Source organism: Mustela putorius, unplaced genomic scaffold (assembly GCF_011764305.1).
Source record: "Mustela putorius furo isolate JIRA1106 unplaced genomic scaffold, ASM1176430v1.1 tig00003858_pilon_pilon_pilon, whole genome shotgun sequence".
Classification (NCBI taxonomy): Eukaryota; Metazoa; Chordata; class Mammalia; order Carnivora; family Mustelidae; genus Mustela; species Mustela putorius.
The window spans coordinates 47,183,273-47,208,973 of NW_025422010.1; the positions used below are offsets into that span (position 1 = coordinate 47,183,273).

General features: G+C 39.7%; 1 protein-coding gene across 16 annotated transcripts in view; it reads right to left on the bottom strand.

Moving 5' to 3' along the window:
* Nucleotides 1-25,701, bottom strand: part of TCF4 (transcription factor 4) — a 350,746-nt gene that overhangs the window by 25,004 nt on the left and 300,041 nt on the right. For all 16 annotated transcript variants that reach the window (XM_045065657.1, XM_013052727.2, XM_004745529.3 and 13 more), the window contains 5 exons: nt 21,092-21,224; nt 12,991-13,058; nt 11,778-11,856; nt 9,184-9,260; nt 6,014-6,217 (listed from right to left, as the gene is read on the bottom strand). In XM_045065657.1, the coding sequence (XP_044921592.1) occupies nt 6,014-6,217; nt 9,184-9,260; nt 11,778-11,856; nt 12,991-13,058; nt 21,092-21,224 (561 nt within the window). The remainder of the gene's footprint in view (nt 1-6,013; nt 6,218-9,183; nt 9,261-11,777; nt 11,857-12,990; nt 13,059-21,091; nt 21,225-25,701) is intronic.

Consider the following 25,701-nt stretch of genomic DNA (forward strand, 5'->3'; position numbering starts at 1 on the left):
AAGGGCCATGGGCTAAATGATTTTTGGGGTGCTTTTAGAATCTAGAATTCCATCGTCCTTTCTTAAGAACAATGAAACAAAACTCAGTTAAGTTGTTATCTTATGAGGCCCTAAGTGGTAAACGTTCTCAGATGTTCAGATGTCAATCAAGTACAAAAAGGTGCTTTATCACCTAATGAATTTTCTTCTTCTTCTTTTTTAAAAGATTTTATTTATTTATTTGACAGAGACACAGCGAGAAAGGGAACACAAGCAAGGGGAGTGAGAGAGGGAGAAGCAGCCTTCCTACTGAGCAGGGAGCCCGGTGCCGGGGCTCAGATCATGACCCGAGCCGAGCCGAAGACAGATGCTTAACAACTGAGCCACCCAGGCGCCCCATGAATTTTCTTCTGATAAATTCTTTTTAACTGAAATTAAAAATGTTACATGAATAAAGGGAAACTGGGCTAGGATTAGCTTATATCTGAAATGCATGGCTTGCTTGCTTGCTTGCTTGCTTGCTTTCTTTCTTCTTTCTCAAGTTGAAATGCCTGGTTTCTGAATGCATGCCACACCCCTACCTGGGGTTTCTAGGACGGGGTCTCAGGGATGCTGTGGGGGATGGGTGTGGGTGGGGAGTTTTAAAGGTTTCCTGTACCCTAAGTCAACTAGAGCAACAGATCCTTAGAAGACCACTACTCGGGGTACCTGGGTGGCTCAGCAGATTAAGCTGCTGCTTTCGGCTCAGGTCATGATTTCGGGGTCCTGGGATCAAGCTCTGTATCTGCCTCAGCATCCCTGCTGAGCAGAGAGCCTGCTTCCCCCTCTCTCTCTGCCTCTCTGCCTACTTGTGATATCTCTCTCTCTGTCAAATAAATAAATAAAATCTTAAAAAAAAGAAGAAGAAGAAGAAGAAGAAGAAGAAGAAGAAGACGACCACTACTCTTCTACCAAGAACAACGGCCTCCTTCCCTCCTAGGTCAGAGGGCTGCGTCCCTGCCCCCGGATGGGGTTTCCTGTACTGCCATCGCAATTTGTTTTTAAATATGTTTCCTTTTCTACTAAACTGGGAACCCCTGGAGAGCAGAGACCATGTGTTAGCACAGAGCCTCACATTTGGGAAACACTCTTGATAAATGTTTCTGGAAATGAATAAATGGACTTTAAGCAAAAAGGGTCTAGGAACCACACTAATGTTACATGTTAATTGTGAAGGAAATCTTCAGCTAAGTGATCCCTTCATTGCGGACTCTACTGGCAAGTAATCAGAAGCATGTACAGAGTCACAGGAAGACATTTTTGATGTGGGTTTTGTTCTTATTCAGTTAAAAGAGGAGATTAGGTCATCTGAAAGCTTTGCTTTCAGGTCTCATCTGTGGATCTGAATACTGAGTGAAGACTGGAGAGAATCATTTTTGCAGAACTGTCATTTTCAATAATTCATAAAAACCTAATGATTTACTATCAGGATTAACCATGGAGGTATCTGAGGCACAGGGGGGTTCTACCTGGGTAAGAATGTCTAATTAGCTTCGTGACAAACCCACCTGTTTCCTTATTCTCCCACATTCAGAGATTTCTGCTTTGACTCTTGTCGGAAACGTGGGTGGTTTTTGGTAAGAGAAATAATTTTAAATTTACTACTTCGTGACCCTAGTAAGGAGAGTTTACACCTTGTGCCACTTAGCCCAGATATGCTGATTTAAGAGGAAGTGTTTAGACCGTGCGGGTTTTAATCCAGCATACCACGGCACTGGAGGAAGAATTCTTTAACTCTGCATTTGGGTAAAAAGCTGCCCTAGGAACTTGGCCAAGGGGTGCCTGGAAATTCTTTCATCAAGGAGCATTTATCAAGATTTGAAAATCGCAAGCTCTTACCCGGAAAGGCACAGCTAGAGCTCATCTCTGGGGAGGGCTAGTGGTAATAAACAAAAGGCGTGGAACCTGGAGGCGGTGCTCCTCAGTTTCAGGTTGGCTTCCAGACTTGAGCTCCTCGAACCCAAGAAGGCCCGTTCGACCAACTCCTCAACTGGACATCACCGTCCCCCTTAAAGGGCTCCTGGGAAGATGGCCTGAGGTGATGCTCACGGAGCGCCTAATGTAAGACCTGGTACTCAAGGATTTACCAGATAGGAGGTAAGGGCAAAGTCAGGCCTTTAAAAGATCTATAGTTTTGCATGACTGGGTAAGAAAATAGTATGATTCACAGAGCTCTGGGAAGGAGGGGAAAAAATGGACAGTCACACACAGGTGGAGGTGACAAGGAAGCTTCCTGGAAGGGGCAGAATTGGAGTCTGAGGCTTGAAAGAGGTGGGACTGAGATGGACAAGGGGGAAGTGAGTAGGGCAGCCCAAGCCCTACAGGCATGGAAGAACTACCTAAGGTGAACGCAAAGGGCAAATTCTGGTCATTTGCACAGACTGGTCTTGCTGGAAACAGTTTTGCGTATTGGAATGGCTAAACATAAGGCTTTTGGTAAATGGTAATGGGGCTTAATCAACTCGTCTTTATTTTGTAGATAATAGAAAGCCAGTGAAGGTTTCTGGGCAGGGAAGAGCACGGCCAAATATCATCTAGAAAGCCTGCAAGTCTCCAACATTCACGTTAGCAGAGCCATGCTGCTGTGAAAAAAAAAAAAAAATTCCCTTTCATTACACTAATACTTAGTAAATCACTGAAGACCTACTTCAGAACTCCAAGGAAAACATTTTATGAATCAAAAGCTAAGTACAATATGTTAGCAATTAAATGAGATAACATAACAGCCGAGGCAGAACCAGTTTTCCCCACCACGATTTCAAGCTGCTGCAGAAAGAAATGCTTATATCATCTTCCAAGTTATCAAGCCATTTTGTTTTGATTTTCAGAAGGCGGGGAGAGAGGAAGCGAGAGAGGATGGAGGTCAAGAGAATTCAAAGCTGTCTATTCTTTAATCAGGAGGAATTATTAAGGGGAATTATAAAGCAGATCTGCTCAGAACAAAACTAGCCCTGGGATGGGTCTGAAGTCACTATAACAGGTTTCTACTCCAGAACAACGCACGAAGGTGTGTCGTTGGAAAGAAACACCCACCAGTGTTCTCTGCAGCACAGTTTCCGGTGCATACCTCCCACGGCTACTTTATTTACTGCAGCTGGCCAGAGTTTTATAGCCTGTTTCATGTATTAAAATTCAAATGTGGAAAACATTACCCGTATCCTCCTCGAATTTTGTTGTTGTTGTTGTTGTGGGGGGGGGAGGGGTTTTTTTTTTCCCCTTCCCCTTCAACTTCCTTTTTATTGTGGAATGTATCAAATGGTCAAAGGCTAACTTCAGACTGACTAAATTCAAAAACTATTTCCTTTGTTCTTATGTTTTTGTTTGAAAATTCAGACCGGTTTGCGCAAGGAAAGAAATGACAATCCGATCTGCTTCACACACATTCGAGTTTCAGGCTGGGGAACTTCAGCCTCCGTGGGTCTACCGGGTATTTCTGGGAAGAAAGGGGGGTTCTGAGGGTGGCGAGGTGTGGCCGTGCCACGTGTTTGGACTTGACTCTACTACCCAGTTGGCTCTGAGGTTGCCCCGGACTGGATTGTAAATGCCTTCAGAGAAGGGAGTAGGAGCTTTTCCTCCTCAGCGAAACTAGCAGCTTTCTAGCTTCTGCAGAGTGTTTTCAAAACCAAATCAAAAATGTTTTGTGTAATATTGGCTGATTCTTTCCCTTCTTCTATTATTGCTCTGCTCCATCCCCTCCCTGGCCACTCCAGCCAGGTCAGGCCAACTTCCCGTCTCCAGAGAGGATTCTGGGCCCTCCCTCTGATCCCGCCTTCGAATCAGACTCAAGGGGGAGGCAACCCAAAGGTCAAACAGTCCCCCCAGAGCATCTATGTGTCGTTTATTATTTTAAAGAACCACTTAACGTACATCTGGTATTTAAGAGCAAACTTTACATATTTATGGAAAAAAAACTGTTTCTGAAGCAATGCGCCCGTTCAACATATGCAAAACGAACACAGCTCCAGAAATTAAACCATTTGTCTCTTGATTGAGTGCAGATATAGAGGAATGGTTGTAAGTCACAGATCTGGCTTTTAATAAAGCCAGATTTCTTAATTAAAAGCAGTATTGTTTAAACATTGTAGTTTAAAAAGAAAAGAGCTGTACAAACTAAAACCTCATATTATATGCATCCCAAGTGTATTTAACACATTACCTGAGGCCAAGCTAAATTAACATCTATATTTTCCTTTTGTAAACTCTTAGCAACTGCCATGAATAGACAAACAATTTTTACTCAATGATGAATTTTTAGGATAGAGGTCAAGGAAAAGCAAAAAAAGGAAAAAAAAAAGATTGAGCTTTGGCATTCAGAAATATCTTTCCACGTTTCAGAAGTGAGTTCATTTGCTTCTATTTATAAACCAGTATTTTTGGTTTCAAATTGGTTGCAGGTTTCTATAACACAACACTCAGGATGGTCCCCTCAATCTCAGCCTTTTATTAAGAGAAACCGAAAGGACGGAAGAATCCTATTGAGCAAGAACTTAACAAGCCTCAGAAGAACCTGTGCCTATTTTGCATTCCCCTTTTGGAATCATGGGTAAACAAGAGATGCTATGTTGGTAACAGAAGGTAGACCTTCATCCAAGCAGCTTTTTAAGAGCCTACAGGTACAAAAGAGGACACTAAGGTGTTTGTTGATCAAGCAGGAGTTTATAAGCAGCAGAATACACAGAATCGTTAGTAATACATTCTCCACCATTCAGTCACCCTACTGTCATCACTTAACATTTTGCTAAGAAGATTCCGAATTCTGGGGCACTTGGATGGCACAGTCCATTAAGTCTCTGACTCTTGGTTTCAGCTCAGATCATGATCTCAAGAGTTTTGAGATTAAGCCCCACAGGGGCTCAGCGCTCAGGATGGAGTCTGCTAGGGTTTCTCTCCCGCTTTCCCTCCGCCCCTCCCCACGCCCTCAAGCTCTCCCTTTCTCTCTCTCTCATAAATAAATCTTTAAAAAAATCCAAATTTTCATAATCACCCCAAAAAGGGGGATGCATTCCCAAATTGTTTCCAAACGCAATGGGCAGAATTGAAATTCCAGTTGTAATATGGACAGATCTGTTTAAATATTATTTGAATAAACAACTTATTCATAAATAGGCAGTGATAAACTGTCATATCTTTAAATCACACAGTCCCACCCCATATCCTTAGACAGATAAACACACCACATATTCCTACCTCCCACACACAGAATCAAAAGACATTGATTTGGGTTCTTTGATAATAATAACAAACTTTCAACCTCTTCATATGTGAAATGCCAGTAATATAACATGTACAAACAAGCTGGGTCCTTTAGGTGATGTCACTAAGATGAAGAATTTAAAACACTGGCCATGGGCCAGCAATGTCCTCCTAGGTATATACTCAAGTGACATTAAAACACATGTCCACCCAAAAACTTGTATATCAATGTTCATAGGAGCATTACTCATTATCGTCAAGGAGTGGATACAGCCCAAATATCCATCATCTGGTGAATGGATAATAGTAACGTATCCCTATACAATGGAATCTTGTTTGGCAACAAAAAGGAATGATGATCTGATACAAGATGAAATATGTATAAAGGCTGAAAACATTACACGAACTGAAAGAAGCCAACCAGTCAGAACAAACCACCACATACTGTATGATTCCAGTGGTAGGAAATATCTAAGATAGGAAAATTATAGAGATAGAACACACTAGTCATTGCCAAGGTCCAGGGAGAGGAAGGGATGGAGAGTAACTACTACTGGCATGGGGATTTCTCTTCTTTTTTCAGGGGGTAAAACATCCTAAAATTAGCCTCTGGTGATGATTGCATAACCCTGCGAACATACTCAAACACATGGACTGGTACATTTTAAATGGGTAGAATGCAGGTAAGTAATGATACAGCTCAATAAAGCTGTTTAAAGAAGAAGAAACAACAGCAGTGGTATTATACTTGAAATTCTAATTCTATACAGTAACTGAAGAGTCTACAAATCTCCTCACTTACCATGAGTGAATGTCTGTTGGCTGAAAGAAGACCGGTTCCATACCCTGAGCCCAGACCACCCATTGCTCCATTATGAGAAGGTCCAATGATTCCATGCATGTCCCCGTGACCACCAGGCATAGCTGTGGATGGGCCCACTGCGTGGTTCCGGAGAACGTGAATAGCATCATCCAGTCTTTCTAAGCGATCTTCAATTCGGCTTTGCTGTTGGTTAATGAATGATGTGAAATTTGATTTAGTTGGAAATGCATGCATAGGTTATAGAAGTAAAACTGGAGTTGACACAAATCATACTTTGAGTTTCTGAATTATATGTTTCCAATAAAATGTTATTGTTTCCTTGAAACAATAATAAAAAATAAACACTGACCTTCCAAGGAAACTAGTGAAAAATGTTAATGGTATATCATAGTGTTATTTTTCACGGACAAAGTATATTTTGTAATTCTTTCAGGACATTACAACGTACATATGCTATACTATATTCCACTAGCTTGAAAGAAAATTTAGATTTACTTCAGGAAAAAAAAAATCTATAGAATTTGAGAAACATTCTAGCAGGCACTGATTAAAATTTTCAAAAAATTAACAATGGGTAGACGACGTATTTGTAGTTTCCCATTTAAATTGTCTTCGTTACCTTCTCGGAGGCATATTTCCTTCACCTCTTCTACAGCATATGGTACAGGGCTAAGTACCAAGTCAGGGACAGGTAAATGCTTGCAGACTATAATTTCTTATTTCTATATATATTTCTTATTGAGTACTATCTATTTTTCCAGTGTTTCTTACCAGTGCTTTCTTTTTCTTCTTTTTTTTTTTTAAGATTTTATTTATTTATTTGACACAGAAAGATCGCAGGTAGGCTGAGAGAGAGAGAGAGAGAGAGAGAGAGGAGGAAGCAGGCTCCTGGCGGAGCAGAGAGCCAGATGCGGGGCTCGATCCCAGGAAACTGGGATCATGACCTGAGCCGAAGGCAGAGGCTTTAACCCACTGAGCCACCCAGGTGCCCCTTACCAGTGCTTTCTATTATCACCAGCATGTGTGTAAAGGGGAGTGGGAACTCAAAAGGGATACAGAAAAATCATTAAAACAACTTTGTCAACCAAAGTGGTATGAGATTTCAAGACTGAAGAATCATGAAGACATGAATTAATTATTCACCAGGGACTTCTAATTGACTCCAAAGCCCTTACTCTATAGCATTCACTACCTATATAATTAAATTATGCAATTCAAAACCAACTGAACTTTTTTTTTTCTATGCCTGCCCCTGGGATCCTGTTTTCTGCAACTAGATTAAGGCTTATACTATAGTTTTTGGTGAAGAAAAAGGACATGTAGATGTGTATTCACCTTCTGCAGTATGATCAATAATGACAGCAAGAAAACCACTCTCCAGTGTGACATTTTAAGATATGCCATGCGACTGGATCTCCATTCTCTGTGTATAAGTCAAGCAGGGAAGAATTATATCCTTTCCATATAGCCACGCAAATGAGGCTCAAAGAACTTGAGTATTAATTACGTGGTGACGCAATGCCAGGAAATGGTATAGTTAGGGTTGAACCTAAGTCTTCGGACTTCAAATCTAGTGTCTCTTTGTGGTAGGTCATGCTACCGCCTACTGATTTCCAATGGGCCGTGCAAACAGATGTACCAGCTCTACTGTCTGAGAAAAACAATTTCGAATTATTCTATACTGACAGAAGGAATGTGTGTCTAATACAGTTAGTCTATGGTACAGGACATTCTGATTTGGGGGGACTTTGTTGTGAAGGGACCTCCCCTAAACTCTTCACTGTTACTTATGAAATCTTTGCAAAGGTACGAAACTTATTTGAGTCTATATTTCATAATTTATAAAAAAAGGAACAGTAATACATACTTCCAAGTGTGCATGTGAGCCCTGAAGAGAAGTAATACGTGCAACTATCACCCTTCACGGCTCACAGCTTCCTGGTAGAGCGAGCAGTTTCTGCTTGCGAATCACCTTGTGAGTGGTGGGTATTCAGAGAACTAAAGCTAGAGCTCCTAACTATACACCGAGTCTTTATGGTTCTATAGTTGGACATTACCTAGTTTTGATAGATGGGTCCCACAGAATAACCAGTGCAGGTAAACACTTAGAAAAACTATGGATTATCTAGATGTGGGCTACAGATTAATTAACGCAGGCAGGGCAGGTAGTATATACCTTGTCTCGCCCTGTGCTTGCCTTTAGTGGCTAAAATGCAGAGCTGGATGACCTCACACTACAGCAAGGAAGGCCAGAGCCAAGGGAAATCTATCTCCATATTTCCATTTTTAGATTTTTCCTTAATTTAAACAGTAAGTCAGAAGGGAAGAAAGGAAATGCTGAGCTTCTGACAAGACATTAAGTTAGACGGACAGATCAATCGATGCCTCTTCCATGTTCTGTCTCAAAATAGGGATGAAATGAGGGAAACCCACCTCTGAAAGACTTAAGAGCTCTTTCTTGTTACTTCTCCCCCATTTGATTCACACACTGATCAAAGGCCACCCAGGACAGGGTGATTTCATGTACATTTCCAGCCACATCCACCATGAGCTGACAGAGACTAGAGTGTCAGACACTGAATCATCACGGGAGTGTTTATAATATTAATTACACCCATGGAAATTTTCAGCTATTCCTTACTGGAAGAGCAGACATTTCATGACGTTACTTCTAGGAGAACCAAAGGGAACGAGGAAACAGACAGTAGGCTTCTTATCAGAGGTCAAGAGGAGAACACCTATATAAGCCTGTCACTCTGGAAAGGAAAACAGAGGGATATTGAATCTCCGAGTGGTCCGGCTAGGTGGCTCGGCTGAAACACTAGCACTCTTGTATTGGGAAATTAACAACTTATTGATGGGGACTGTTCCCAAAGACCGGGCAGATGCCACTGTCTTTCCAAGATTTTTAATCTCTTACCTGGTCTTAGGTGTCTGGAGCCCTAGGGCTTACACTGTAGTAGAATCTGGGTTCTAATCTACAAACAGGAATAAATGATAGTCTAATAAATCTAGCTCTAACCAAACTTGTGTGCTTAACATCGATCTCAAGTTTCTGTTAGTGAGATGAGACTAAGAGTCAAAGCAGATGCGAAAAGAGAAACATGGTCACCAAATGGCTAGAGGAGAGATTAGCAGATGAGACTTACCAAAGAGTGTAAGGGTCCTTCATAATTAGGAGATGATGAGGCCTGTCCTCCATTTCTAGACCAAACAGCTGTGCCTGCTGATATTAAAATGGAGATTACAATGAGATCTATATAATCTGAAAACAACCTCGCAGATATTTTAAACAGTTCTTTTAGAAATGCTTATTTTCATTTGGACAATTAAGATAAATACATGTAAACTCCCCATACAAGAATTCTGGGACAAGGAAAACATCTTCAGTTTCAAACAGGATGTAGACCCTGAATTCTCTTGGGCTTCCTCCCCAAAGGGATCGTCTAATTCGTTCTGAATTTAAGCCAGAGAAGGGTTCCTCCTGAAGGAAAGAGATCACTACATCGTCAAGGCACTTTTAAGAATGCAAAGGGGGATTTTGTTACCCCTTCATGCAAGGCCAGTTTGTGAAACCAAAATTCTTTCACCAATGAACAACAGCACTGCTACTTGTTTTAAAAATGATCCTTAAGGAGGGATAAGCCTTCCAAACTTTTTAAGGGACTAAGATTAGTTGGCAGTAATCCACCAAACCGGAAATTTAAAAACTCAATATAACAACAGTAATAAGTAAGTGGTTTCTTCTGAAGAAAATAATTATTTTGTGATCCACTAAACTTGATTCCTGCTACAATAAATATTACATGTCTGACCTACAAAATAAAAACCACTTTTAAACTCACAATTATGCATACTCTGTGTGCAAACTAAGAAATAATTCAAGAAAGGAAAAAAAAATCTGTGATCTCATTGTAATCTTATTTCCCGGCATGCTTAGCATTTAAAAAAAATTCCTTCTTCCTATCATTTCTGGGTGTGCATGGATATGTATTTTTTTTTTTGGATATGTATTTTTAAGCTAAATAAAAATCGGATAGTTTATTCAGTTACTTGCGGTGATAGAATATGGACAAAGCCAGCTACTTTCAGTGTGAAAACAGCAATTAATCCCCATGTTTACATCTTTGTAAAGTTCTCTCTTCCTAACATGGGGTCTTTCATGGGGCATTAGCTGGATCTGAAAATTGGCCTTGTTTCTCTGTCTCTAGAGCACGCTGCTCAGAATTTGGGTGTCTGTGGCATTTTCTGGAATGAATTGCACATCCGAACCTTCTTGTCATTAACCTAGAAATGCGGTGGCAGGATGGTGAGCGCTGGATGGTCGCCCAAGCTCTGGTACTGACGTGTGTGCTGCCCTAGCAAATCATGTCCCCCTTCTGGGCCTTTGTACGTTCATCTGTAACATCGGAGCACCGGACCAAAATAGTCGTTCTCAAACTGTAATAGACTCTAGATTTTTTTCCCCCCAAATGATAAAACAGATGAAATTAGAGCTGCTTTGTTGGAAATAGGGACCTTGGAGTTCTCCCTGCTCAGACTCTCTCACCACCTGCCTCACTGGGCTCCGTGTTGCCTCTGGACACTGGCTCTGGACACTTGACGCTGGTGATCATGTATGTCCCAGAGCGTAACGGTAGAAGACCCAGGAGTGGATAGCATCTCTCACTTTCGGTTCCTTTTCTGTCACGGGGAATGTTTCATGGCAGTTCCATGATCCCCTTCATAGCATCGCTGTGTCCTTCCAGTTTCAATTCTGTCCGTTGGGACATGCGGACTTAAACGTCCAGCCACCTCTCTCCATTCTGCGGCAGCCCCCACCCCATATCAACAGAGGCTTGGAAAAGGCTGATATTTGGCTCCCCCAAAGCCACGGCCATCGCCTCTGAAAGCTTCGCGCAGTCTAAAACCTCCGGCTTTCTACCAGGGAACCCGGTTTATGATGGCCCGTGAGAGCTGCTACAGGGAGTAACAGGGATTGAGAAGGCAGCATCCAGGCGAGTGACCTCACTATAAATTACAGTAAGGTCAAGTTTCAATCAGGTATAGATGCGATTCGGATTCTTTTTTGGAAGCCACCAGTCCTCCTTTCCAAGAGCACAGACATGCACCAGATAGGGCCTTCTGGAAGCATTTATACGAGAAGGGCAATGAGCCTCTTAAATGGACCTCTGAAAAGTGGAAACGCTTTACTAACATAATTCAACAACTTATAATTTTATTATTTGAAGCCATAGGTCATACTAATACGTACTATTTTAAGGCAAACATTTCATTTTACTCCATGCAGTTACTTCTCTATTCACACAATTAGAGTTTTCCTCAATCATGTCCGGGACGTGGACTTTAAAAAGGACACGTGGAAAGCCTAAAGTTTCCGTGGGAAATGATTCTTTTGAACAGTCTATATTTGATGGCTATATAATCTATATTCATATTCCTGACTGTAATAGCTGGGTTTTCTCACCTGAGTTGTCTTCTTAGAGTATGTTATTCTGCTGAATATCTTTTCCATATGCCTATGTATTCTAAAAACATGTAATTTTTGAGAAAAATTTTGGATGTGAATGGCTGTACTTTCATATGGCAGAGGAAAAGACAGACCTTTCCATGTTTCTGTTCAGAAATGTTCTGTTTTGAGCTTTTGGAGGGAGGGAGTTTCCACCTGCCAGACCAGGAAGTATGAGAGGGAAATCATTCTCCGACACTGGTATTATGATGGGAATGGATTTAAGTACGGTACCTGAGAGAGAAGGAGGAGAGCCAACAGGAGTTGAAGGGTTTGATGAAAAGCTGTTGTTAGTGTGATCTGGAGAATAGATCTTAAAAAAAAAAAATGGGGGAAAAGAAAAAAAGAAACAAACCCTCATTTATTAGGAATAAAGAATCAACAATTCGTTAAATAACCAAGGGTCATTGCAATTCACCTAAAAATTACAAGTCATAAAATAACGTAACAATGGACTCTAGTACCAATGTCATAAAATGAAAGATTTAACACTTTAATTTTTCAAACGAAGAATTATGAGCTCATGTAAAATGGCGGGGACAGTACTGGACCACCGTCAGTAGACTCTGCTTTCCCTCCCATGTCCTACTGAGGCTCCGTGGCTGTGAACAAGCCACATGGACACCCCCATCTCCCCTTTCTTCCTCCATCAAACAGGTCAGACAGCATCATTTCTAAGATTTTTGTCCAACTCCTTCTCTACCACAATTAAAGCTTTTAATGCCAAGGCTTAAGAACGCCCAGACGAAGTATAAACTTCCACTTAGGTCACAATGCTCAATTAAACTCACTTTATGCTCCCAATGGTAAGGAAAAGCTAACCAAAGAGACAAAATGTGAGAGCAACAAATCCCCACTTACATTTGCAAATGGCTACATTTAGCTTTTGAAGACAACAACAGGCATACTCCCTCACACAGACGAGGTGGGATGCTTTATCACTAGTGAACATGCAAGAACTGCTCAACTCTAGCCTCCTGGCAGCAGACAGGTGAGGCAAAGAAACTGAGTCCCCAGGCGCCAATTATGTGACAATTTCTCACAGAGCTCGGTATGGTCTTTTTTCTTTAAATGCCTTTCCCAAAGTGTTTTAGAATTGCTCCCTGCAAAATCAGTCTTAGTCCATAAGTACTATACGTCTTTAGAGAAAAGTAAGAAATCAAGATAGAAGATCTATACACCGAAAGGCCCTGAGAACATCCACAAATCCATAACTGAGGACTGCTTGGCAACATTGTGAGGAGACAACCTGGAAGGGTGAGTCCTTCCCTGGAAGCTTCAGAGCTCTCTCCTCAAATTTTCCAACCACCATCCTGCAAGAAAGCTAGCATTTCCAGAAATCAAGGCTATTTGCCATTCATTTTCTACAATTCCAAATGTCCACTTCTGATTAAAGTTCACCCTTCCACAATGGTACATATGAAGTCCAAAGTCAATATTTCCTCACCGAAGCAAGTGCTTTCCCCAGAGCATCTCCAGTCTGGGAGCTGCCTGCTGCCCCACTTCCTCTATTTGCTGCAAAAACAAAAGGCAGAATATGAAAAACCAGGCAGTGAGACGTCGAACAATTTTCTATTCCTGGTCCATTTACTCACAATTTAATTGCATTTTTAATGCTAATTACAACACATTAATCTTTAATTAGCATTAATTTGTTTGCTGAGGTAGATGTCAAATATATTCATGTAACTTTTTTTTTACAGATAAAATAGAAACCTGACACCTTGGTTTCATGATGAAGTGTTCCAGTGGCTATGACTGGCCCCCTGGTTGCTTAGGAGTAGTTGGTGGGGAATGGTAGCAAGCGTGCGAGCACAGGAGGTTCATAGCTACGAAGTAAGTGGTACGTTTCAGATCTCTGAAGTCTTCAGAGTGTGCCTATTCTCGCTATTTCAGAGAGACAATGGAATTGTCTTCACAGATAATTTATGCCAGCTTTCCGGTTTTTAAAAAATTTGATACCTAGCAAAACGAGGTGCTCCTTTTGGCAAAAATAAAAGAAATTATATAATGGGTCTGGTTCCTGGGCAAGAAAATATTTTTAATATTTTAAATAACACATACTCTACCTATACTCAAGTCTGTGTTTACGTTAAAAAAAAATCTGAACTGTGACGCTACAAAAAATCAATATGGTCTCAAATTTCGGAGATGAAAGAAGTCTACGTATTCATGAAGTTACCTCTGTCATCTTAAACACTGGTATTTTTGACTACAAAATAAATGAACCGAGGACTATTGTGAAAAAAACGTAGATTGTGCCCTGGAATTTGAAGTATCAGCTTATTGAACAGTATTAATACAACCCTTAGAACATTTGGCATATGACATTTATTAAGGCCTGAACATTAGCAAATAAACATAGTATTTAAATAAAACCTATTAAACTCCAAGGAGCCGTCTTTCGCTATTTTGTGAAACAAAAAAAGGAAATCTGAAGTCCACTGATTAATCCAAACAGAACATCATTGCACTTGACATAACTAAAAAAAAAAAAAAAAAATCCCAGTCCTCTCCTTGACCCAAGGACGCACTTGCTGACAAATGTGTCATCTGCTTCCAGATCTGTAAAATGGGGTAGTGGGGTCAGATCTCAATAGGTTGAATTCTCTACTTCTCTAGGTCATAATTTCATTCTCCTGACCTCTGCTTAGCATAGTTAAGTTATGCTTGCTATTTTTTTTAACTTTTTATAACTTTTTATATTTTTATCCCCAGGGGTACAGGTCTGTGAATCGCCAGGTTTGCACACTTCACAGCACTCACCATAGCACATACCCTCCCCAATGTCCATAACCACACTCCCCTTCTCCCAAGCCCCCTCCCCCCAGCAACCCTCAGTTTGTTTTGTGAGATTAAGAGTCACTTATGGTTTGTCTCCCTCCCAGTCCCATCTTGCTTGCTATTTTTATAGGGTTCTGTGTTAGGTATGTCAGTTCAATCATCTTTTGAGGTGTGCTTTATTTGTTTAACAAAACCCATACCCATATTCATTTGTTAATTACTAAAACTGAAAGAAAACCAGTATGCAATACAAGGAATGCAACTGCCCTCTGACAAAACCATTCTTTTTTAGATCACAAATTCATACTATTAAAAGTATATCGCTTATTAGTGCTAAGGATTATAAGTATAAGCACACTTTTGAAATGAGTCAGACATACAAAGAGCTAGTGGACGGATCTCCCAGATGCCACTAATATTAAAAATACTTAAGTATAAGAGCTAATTGAAATTATATCTCATGTAGAAATGAACATTTCTGCATTGAGGAGCTCTTTGAAAATGAAAGACAATTCTAAAGAGAAAAAAATAGAGATTTTGAAAGCACAGAGAGCACTCACATTTTTTCAGCATGTACTAGAATGGTATTTGGGGGCAATTAGATACTTTTTGTTTTTCCCCACAGAAGCAATATTATCACAGATACCTAAATATTAGATTTGTTAGTCAAACAAATTTGTGATCTGCTTGATTAAAAAACAGGTCTTTGTGAAATGCAATTTCAGAGCCACACCAAAAAGAATTACATTATCTACTAACACAAAAACCCAAATCAAAAAAGATAAGCTTTTGTTTTAATTACAGATAAAGTTTGCTGCAATAGTAGCTTTCAAAAGATTAAATCTTCCTTTGAACAACTTTAACATGAGGATGACAAATTTTTCAAAATATATTCTCATGAAAACCAAAAGAAATATTTTAGGGACATTTAAAAAATAAATTCTCTCTCTCTCTATGTATGTATATACATATATATACACACACACACATATATATATGTACATATATATATATATATATATATATATATATAAATACACTTGAGAAGAGATAAGATCGTTATGATCTTAGGATCATTATGATTTCTTTCCAACTAAACTTCCTATTACTGCCTGTTTTGTAGAGTGTGGTACTAGGACTCAGGAAGTAGAATAAAGACTAGAATCAACTTCTTACCCCATGTGATCAGGAGAATGTTTCAGAAAACTCCAAAGGCTACTCATGGAAGCTACTGATAAGAACAGACTATTTTTTCACATGAAGCCATTCTACCTTGCAGCAGCTGGAGGGCCAAACCCAAGGGTTTAAATTTCAAAGCAGCGTACTGGGGCCAATTTGCCCTTTTAGTTGGAATGCCTTTTGTTCTGTTCCAGGAAATGTGGGAGAAGACACATTTCCAAGCCTCTGAACACGTTAAGCTACATGGGTCCTTCTCTTAAAGATTTCTCTTTTTATTTGTGTGACTGCGATGTCAAAAGGCATACATAATCAGAAAGTGAATTTAAATGATCAAGTAGTGTCCTCTTTTTTATACTGAGAAGTAATGGGTCGTGTTTGGCAAAATACACTTTCTAATCAAACTTTGTGCTCATCAGATCCGTGTTATGGCTTTCATGGGACAGGACTCAATTCCTGTTTTAGGCCCAAGTTTTTGTCAACTCATATCATTAGAAATTGCCGGAATGCTCATATAATAGGAGGAGAAGTAGAAACTACTGCACCTTCTGGGTAAAGATGGGATTGATTTCTTGTTATTTTAGCTCTAATCAATTTCTCTTGCTCAAGAAAAAAAAATTATTCTCTAAAGCAGTAAGGTAAATATGAATATAAGATGAGCAGTTATTGGGGCACCTGGGTGCCTCAGTGGGTTAAGCCTCTGCCTTCGGCTCAGGGCATGATCTCAGGGTCCTGGGGTCGAGTCCTACATCGGGCTCTCTGCTGGGCAGGGAGCCTGCTTCTTCCTCTCTCTCTCTGCCTGCCTCTCTGCCTACTTGTGATCTCTGTCTGTCAAATAAATAAATAAAAATCTAAAAAAAAAAAAAGAGCAGTTATTAAAAAGAACTGAAATTTTATAGGGGGACTCGAGACCGCCAGCCCCCTAAGCATTATTCAGATGGTCTGAACACAGGTGCTGCTGCTGGCTAGAAGATGTTTCATGTGGGACCACCCTCGGTCTCAGTCTCAGCTTTGAGGAAACAGCCATTCCTATCAGAACACACCCTAATCCAAACACCAGGAAGAGTGGTGCCTGGGGACTGGCTACCGAAAATCAGAATTTGGAAAATGTGTTATCCCTTTACTGCACACCCAGAACCTCGGGCTGGGAACACGGTGAAGATCTAAAAGGAATAAGAACTACAATTCAGAGTGAATTTGTCTGAAAGATGGTGACTGCTTTAAAATTTAGGGTTTTTTGAACTGTGTCCAAGGGACCTTCATGTGATTAAACTATTAGAAGCAGCATAATGCTTCCAAAATGAGCCATGAGTTCATCTCTATAAAGATAACAAAAGGAGGAGTATCTCCAGCATTCTTAGTACACACGATTCTAGAATAAAGACTCAAATAGAGGCCACAATGCACTAATTTTTAGCAGGAGGGATTCCTAGGAATTCAAGGGGGGAGTTGGACCCCAGGACCATGTGCAGGAAATGGACAAGAAGACTTAAATCAAACGAGTTTATTGTTCTCCGTTGGTGGTCTTTGTAACTAAGATGCCAAGTCACTGCTGGATAAAATCCATATTACTCTTAAGCACGGTGCCTGTTCATCACCCAACTGTATTTGAAGGCTCGAGATTCTTACAAAAGACAAAGTGAATATTATATGACTACTCTAATAATAAAATTACTGTGAAACCGAGTCCTCAAGGGGAAATGGACATAATGTTTCTACTAGAAAAGCCACATACTACAATGCATCATGTCATACAAACATGTCATTAGAAGTGAAAGTTGTAAGCCAGATTAATTCAGGAACCAGAGAGATATTCCAGGGTAATCTTTAGCATATGTTGCATTAAATCAATCATGGTAGTCTGTTCCTTCAACACTGTTTGGTTTGAGGTTTAAAAACATGGGAGGTTCCATGCATTAGAAAGCAGGCCAGTTAAAGGCTAATGAAACAATAATAGTTATTATAACAATAATGTTAGTTTTATGCCCAATTCCCTCTGAGAAGAAGGGAGGGTGTGGAGTCCCAAACAACCAGGGGTCACACCCTGGGAATGTATACAAATGGTATCTCCTAGTGGGGTACTGGGGCGCTCCTGTCCTTGAGTAATCTCGGGAGACCATGTTAGGCTAGGCAGTGCTCTCAAACATTTTGGTCAAGACAGGAAATTGGGCATTGCAGGTTAAGAAGGAAATATTTAGGTAGCAACATATATGTCAGGGCTGCTATCCTCTAGACATTTTTATCCTCTGTAGGCTGGCTTGTAATCACTTGCTCCCTTCCTGCTCTACGTGCTTGTTGGCATGTGAGGCCCTGGCCCCGCCAGCTTCTGATATAAAGCCAGCAGCATTGCCCTGGAAGGGTTTTAGGAAGAGTTGAAGGATCTGATGGTGGTAACTCCGGATTTGGCTCTTTTCTTCAGCGGGGTACTCTATCAGCCCAACCAGTAGGAATCCATGCTGTGTCCTGTGCGTTATGGTCATGTAATTCCCGGGATTCTAATGGACCCTTCCAGTTCAGAAACGTTGACTGTAACCTCCAGAGTTTACAGGCAAGGCTTTGAAGGAAAATACTCCGTGCGCCAACTAAAATACGTGACAATTCTCTCAAAAATCCATGGATGGATGTATCATTTAAAAAAAAACAAAAACCAAAAATCCCCCAAAAAACAGTTATGATAATTGGGATGTTTTTTCCTTCTTAAGCATTTATTTATCAAAAAATGCTATTGGGCATTAAAGGGCAAAAGCCGACAAAACAAGAAACAGTGATCACCTCACCAAGTCAAACAAGCTTCTATAAGCCTTGGCAAGCATCTGCCATCTTTGAAATGCAGAGGACAGAAAGAGGGACAAGGTGGTTCCAGGGGGTCACCTTCTGATGGTTCTAAGTTTGCCCCTTGCTCCACATGCATTTTGTTGTTCTGTAATCAGTTTAGGACATTCACTGGTGGCCAGGGGGACACATTATAACATGAAACTCAGAAGCAGGGCAATGATCTCCTTCTGAACTGAAAAAAAAAAAAGCAGCTTCCTAAGACATCAGCGCCATGTATGAAAAGACTGCACGGCCTTGCACTTTTTCACCAAGAAAACTTGAAAAATGTGATGTCCATGTGTTAGTGCTTGAACTCCATTCTTACGGCATTAGTAGTGCTTACAGTTATTTTCTACAGAATCATGTGTGTAATCTCAAACATGTGTCAGGCTATGTGTTCCCTATTTACCAATTATTTAATTAGCTCTGTTTGTTCTTTGAGATATAGGCAATGTAATATTTCTTTATTTCCTGCATTTCAGAATGAGTGAGTATATGCCAAATATTTTCAAAAATCTACAGATGTATCCTATTAATCCATACTGTTTGTTAGGGAAGTATCACTAACATCAGAAGAGAAATCTTCTCTTCTTGTTATACAGACATGCTGCTATCCCTGACTTCTACCACACTCTGAAAATCAATCCAAAGCCCAAGAAAATTAAAGTGGGAAGAAACGTGAGCCGCTCGACACCATGCAATACCAAGACTTTATTATCCTATTTAAATTTTCCCCTGTATTTTAATGTAAGAAATCGCAGGACATCTTATTTTAAGAAAGAACATTCTAGAATGCTCCCCCTTAACATAATCCTAAAGTAATAACTGCACTTATGCAAGTTAATAAAGGTCTGTTCTTCCAAAAAGCTGAATTAACATGTCTACTTATTTCCCGAGAAGATTATAAAGCTTTCTGACATTCTGCTAATAGATTTTGACAAGTATACCCATGATTATGTAATAATCTATGTAATAAAATTATTCTTAAAAACTTTTTTCTGGGTTCCAGAAATCACTTACTTTCTCTTTTAAAATTATGGCTCTTTTAATATTGTAGAGACCCTCCCTCTACTTCAACAGGGCTTTGTGGTCCATATAACAAGTTCATTCCATCTTTAGTGTGTGGTTGAGCCTGTTAGCACGCAGAAGTCACCTACTGCTCCATAGCTGCCCAGACCCAATGAAGAAGGACAGCAGACATTCCTGTCATCCACAGGCTAATGATGAGTCAACCATCTTAAACAGAGCAAATCTCAGTCCCACTGGGATTTGTGGCCATGCTGACCACAGCTCATGAAGAATGACTATTCCATCTCAAAATATCTCTTTCTTCCCAAGTTGTGGTGCCTTCCTCCCAGAAAGACTGTTTTGTACATCATTCAGCACAGAATTTTTTTCAAATAATGCCCAAGTATGTTTTCCTCAAGTCAAGCTTTTGCTCCACCTTTATACCTTCCTAAAAAAGAAAATTACTCAAACCACAAGTAGACAGGAAATCTGCCATGTAAGAGGATGAATGACCAGTCATCCTTCTTTATAACGAGACCTCATGACTACAGAAAGGGGCTTTCCATTTGTCAAACCACATTGAAGTGAAATATGCTTTTCTCACCCTTTCAGTTCTGCACTTCTTTCTTTCTTCTTGTTTTTCAAATCTGCCAAAACTGCATTGATAGCTAACCCAACTTCCCCATGTGACCTCTGTCCATTCCTCTCCAAGGTCAAACTGATGCAACACATTTGTAGAAGCTTTGTTATGAAAAGTTACGAAAATGGAAACTCTTGTAAATTTGCTTCTTAGTGAGACATGATAGCAATAGGCTGCGAAGGTGGCTCATCTCAAGTGTGAAATATATTATTGAATAAGCAGGGAGTGTATTATTTAGGCAGAATTATATTTGCAACATTTCAAAGCACATTTCTTCCCTCTCATCAAAAACTTTGCCACATAAGTGATTCACACCACTTTCCCAACTCCCATGAACTCTCTAAAGAAAATGAAAAACTGCAGAGAGCTAAAGGGAATAAACAGTAGGATTATTCTGTCACACATTCTTCTCTCTAAAGCATACAGTTAATGTTCCCATCAGGGACCCGCGGCAAGAGATCCTGAGGCCAAACAAGTTGTCAGGCTGAGCTAGGACCAGGGTAGTGGCGACCAGTGGAGGCTGAGGTTTTAGTAAGACCCTAGAACGTCAGGCTGTGTGATTCTTCTGCATTAACAAAGTTGCTTCTTCCCCTCTGAAAGACTCAACGATGCCACATTCTCCAGGAGGTGAAGCCATCTAGTTATTAATAATCACCCATGAATATCACAGGAGCTAGTCTTTGGAAGACTGTGGTATGTCATGATTAAGAGCCTAGCACGGTTGACTAGATTTGGGAAGGGGTCAATAACTCCTGGTAAGAGCTAACTTGCCCCCCATCTCACTAAGTCATCAGTGGTTTGTCTTATAAAAGTTCACTCTGCTCACTGTTGGAGAGTGTGAGAAGCAAGTTAGTTTTGGCCTAGTTCAACCTTTGTTCAGTCTAATAACTCACAATGAACCAAGTAGCCAAATATCAGTTTCTTGTGACCCCCCCCCAAAAAGGAAGAAAAAAAAGTGATTATGGACAAGCCAATGACTATTTCTGTTTGGTTCATGTATTTTCATGCAGTTATGTGACAAATACTCATTGCCTGCTCGCTGCTCAATGATAAGAAAAAAGAGGTCCTGTATTCTTAAACCCTGACCTTGCTTGTTGGCATCAGAATCACCATTTCTATGACTCACCCATTATACTGTCGGTCCCGTTGGCAGGAGGCGTGCAGGAAGAGGAGCTGTAATGGTTTGTGCCACTGCGGTGGAAAGTGGACATCGGAGGAAGACTGGAATTGATGTCTGCTGAGGAGTGTGATGGATAGCTCTGCAGCAAGAAGGGGAAGAAAAAAAAAAGCCACATTCAACCATGAACTATTTAGTGGGTTAGGATTCTAATACTCCTTTTGGAACTCTTCATTTTGCAATGGAGACAGCCCTTCGAATTTCAAAATATCCAAGAATACATCTTGCTTAGATCTGACAGATTTCATTTTTCAAATAAGAAAATACAAAGACACATAGTTGGTTTGGGTTTGCATCAAATGTAGAGGAATACAATGGCCATTACAGACAGTGAGAAATGATCACAATCTCTAAATCTAAAAATTATCGCTTCAAAGTACCTCTGAGGTGTCAGCAATATAAAAGACCATCTCTACTATTACTTTTTTGTATGAACTATTGATCAAGTAAGAAAGAGTCCATGATACAATGAATAAAACAGTATTGTGACCCATGGGATGGACACGGGTCAACTTTTGGACTAAATGGCAAAGAGTAGCCAGTCTCAAATCCTCTGCCTGTACAACTGGACCACCTTTCTGAACTCAAGCAAGAACAGAAGGGTACATGGAAAACTTCTAAAAAGTAAAGACGATTAACTATCTCTCTAAAGCATCGTATGTAAAGCCTTAAATCAACAACCATACTGAATTAAATTGGAATGACTCAACTGAGAAAGACTAATGTGAGCTCTTTCTTTATGTGTCTTCTTCATTAGTAATCTACCAGATACCTATGAAAAAAGAACATCTTCATAGAATCATTTGTTTTAATGTTTTGTCTTGAGTTCAATTATTATCCTTGTGGCCCAAAGAAGCTGCTTTTCTTGGGGGTATATCACAGTGCCTATAAAGTGGCAATCCGTCTGCTTGGGAATGAGCAGATCACCAACAGGGACACAGTTATTTACCAAAACACATCAAGCTAGTTACTTTTCCAAGACAAAAAAGTAACTTAAAAAGTTATTCTCATAGGTATTTGAATGTGTTATAGACATGTAAAGGAAAACTATTTTAGCTGAACTCTATTTTTTCTTATGGGTAATATATTAATCAGCCACGGATATTCAATTAAAAATAGAGATTGAATATGACGCTAAAAGTCAGGGGTGCTTAAAGCCCAGGCACTTATTCGTAGGAGGGAAACGCCAGTGTCTTGATATTTCTCTATTAATTTTGTGAGGTCCATCTTGGGTCCTACCTCTTCTTTTAGTAATCCTTCCTACTTCCAACTCTTGCACAATCTCTTCCGTCTGAATTCCTAATGCACTCACAGTCTGTGCTGTGCCATTTAACACTTAATTATATGCTGCCTTTCCTTGCTTTCTCTTTCAAGTGCATTTCCACCTAGACTGTAAACTCTTTAAGGGGAGGGAAGAGAGCTTACACCTCTGCATCTCACAACTTACGGCTGAGTGCTGAACACATCATTATCTTATATTCTCAATGAACAACTGGTTATCAGTTGGCATTTAATAAATAGTGGATTGAAATACCACTTACTTGAAAGAGATTTAAACAGTCTAGGCAATGAACCTACGTTAGATCTGCCAATGACCTGGTGGATGTCTTTGACAATGTGACCTCTACGCATTAAACCAGTCCAAATGAAAGGTCAACATCAGTGAAAAAGTTGAGATGATACCCTTACATCTTTCCCACTTCCCAAGAAGGCTTTTCAAACTTTTTAATTTCATGGACCTCTGTGCTTCACCAAAAAACTCCTTAGGCCACCTGTTAAACTCATTCCTACTTGCCCCAAGCAGCCCACGAACTTTTCTCCAAACAAGGACAGAACGGGCCCATTGCATGGTACAGCTAACCCAAAACACTGGATAAGCCACGGAACACCAAACTTAGAACCACTATTTCTGCTTGACAGCTAAACACCGTAACAAAGTCGAGAAAAAGAAACTGAACATAGAAGAAAGAAGGAAACTGAAAGGAAGAAATGGTTTGTACTCATTTCTACACAATGCTATTTTGTGCTGAGTTTCTGAAGAACAGGGAAACTGTATAAATCAGTCCCAGATAGGCAAAAATCAAAACAGAGGAAAGAATTTTGAAAAATATTTAAATGACTATATAATCACAGGGTCGAATGGGAAAAAGATTTCCACGTTGGGGAGGATTTCTAATCACTTTTAACAGGGAGAAAAATGGGCAGTAAGTCAGGATTTAACAGACAGAGGGTTAATACTGAGTTTGGAGAATGATAAGAAAAGTTCTTTCCCATCGATTTTAATAGGGAAACGAATGCAATCTATGTAGTAAATCAGTTATTTTTAGAGACTCACAGAAAATAGGATGCTGAAATGAAAAAAATTAATGAGATTTATTATTTATTTATTATTATAAATTATAATGTATTATGATATATTTATTAATTTATTTCCATATACAAGGAAAAGTATCCTGAAAACTACTATCACTCAGATATAATAAATACACTGCAGAGCCAATCACTGATGTGTGAAGTATGTCTCTTGTAGAGTATTTAGGGACCCACAATGAGAGGTCTCTTCTGCCTCTCTACCTCCGGCTATTGCTACTGTCTGCCTGCTTGTTACATGTAGAAAGAGGAGACTGAGAAAGCATAATGGCTTTACATGCCCACTATTGAAATATTTTTACTTATGATGCCCAATTACAGCATATCTGTAGCCCAACAGACAGAATAAGTATTGAACATGTTTCTATTAGTGATGCTTCTATCAACCCATGGGTTGATAATTCAAAGAGTGGAAAATATAATCATTGGGTGGCACATACTAAGAATAAAGTCATGCTTTGGGCTCAGGCAAATTTTATAACCTTGGCACCATTACTCTTTTATGCCAGGTAACTGTTCGCTGTGGGGCTCTCTCCTACATCTTACAGCATGCCTACCAGCATCCCCGCCTTCTACATGCTAGATTCCAGTGACACCTACAGCTGAAACACCCAAAAATGTCTTCAGACATTCCCAAGTGTTCCCTGAGGGGGTAAAATCCCACCTGGTTGAGAATCACCAGGGTAAGTGTTTATGTTACAAAAACTTCAGAACTCTTTTATATTAAAATTCCAGATTCCTAGGACTATTTCACTCTGTGGGGCAAAGACCATGCCTAAACCATGCCAGACGGAGGTCTCTATCCTATTTCTAAACAAAACTCTGCCAAGTCAATCCAACCTTAAATCTTCTACAGCAACCCATTCCAAAGTTTAACCACAAACTCCATTCTTCCGAGTGATTCTGTATGTGTATCTGTGACATAGTAGCAATTAGCTGTGGGATTGTGTTGTAGAAACTGAAGCTGTAAAGGGGATTTAAAGAATCGAAATTGGTGACTTGACAGTTGCTACTGGAATGTATGGATTTGAAGCTTTACAATTACACATTCTAGCACAACGAAGGCAATAATGTTTCTAAAATGTTGTACCTTCAGAGACAATACTAATTGGCCAAATTATACCCAAAATGATACAGAGAAAACGCTCTTCTTTTTCTCAAACTATTCTTTTGTTCTTTGTGAGACTGGCCAAAAGCTATAGATGAAAATTGGGAGCAACTACCATTATTTTCAAGTGAAAGGACACTAAGCTCCTACTGCGCACTCCAATTATTCTCAATCAGTGTCAGACTCCTCAAAGGCATTTCAGCGAGAGATTTCCAAATGGTTAATACTGAAATTACAATGATTACTAGATATAATAATCTAACAGTTTCCCTATCAGTGAGAAAATTCATTAGGATACATTACCAGAGACCCCATTCATTTACCATTTTTTAAAAACAAACCTTTAATCTCTAAGATCTGCTAAATAATCATATTAAGAATAAAAACGCCATGCTCGGTGTTGGATAAATGACATTTCAAATGTAGCATCAGCTACAACCTGTTGGGTTATTCCTTCAAAAGGATCTTTTTCCCTGGTTGATAATATTGTATTGGTTTTTAAGGTTTTCAGCAAATTTTTTTCTGAAAGGAATGTAGTTGGTTTCCTTTTTTAAATTACACTTCTTATGCATTCGAGCACACTTTAAAGATACCTCCGCCCATGCAGTGAATTTGATTGGGATAAAATCAAACCACCTACATCAAAATTCTACAGTATGATAAGGAAAGGAAGAAAGAACAAAAATAAATGTCAAATGAACAACTCTTAGAAGGACTGACATTCCATGTTATGTTAGTATACTGCCAAAATCCTTTAGTTGTAATCAAAATTTTCCTTGCTCATAGGACAGATGTAGTTTTGATCATGAGTTCCTTAGAGAAGTGGAAAATGATGATGGGGAAATAAAGATGTTGGCCAAGAAGAAATTCTAGTATAATAATAGTTGATATTTCTCTAAGCTTTCACTCTAATACCTCCAAGTAGGAGGTGGGAGAAGATAAAACGTGCCAGTAAATCATTTGCTATTTACTGAAGATGTGCTGAAATTAGAGATAGGTGGATTTACACAGTCAAACTTGGCAGATGATAGAAAAAGGCCAATTCTATCTCCACTATTTTTGCCTCTTGTGAAAAGATAGG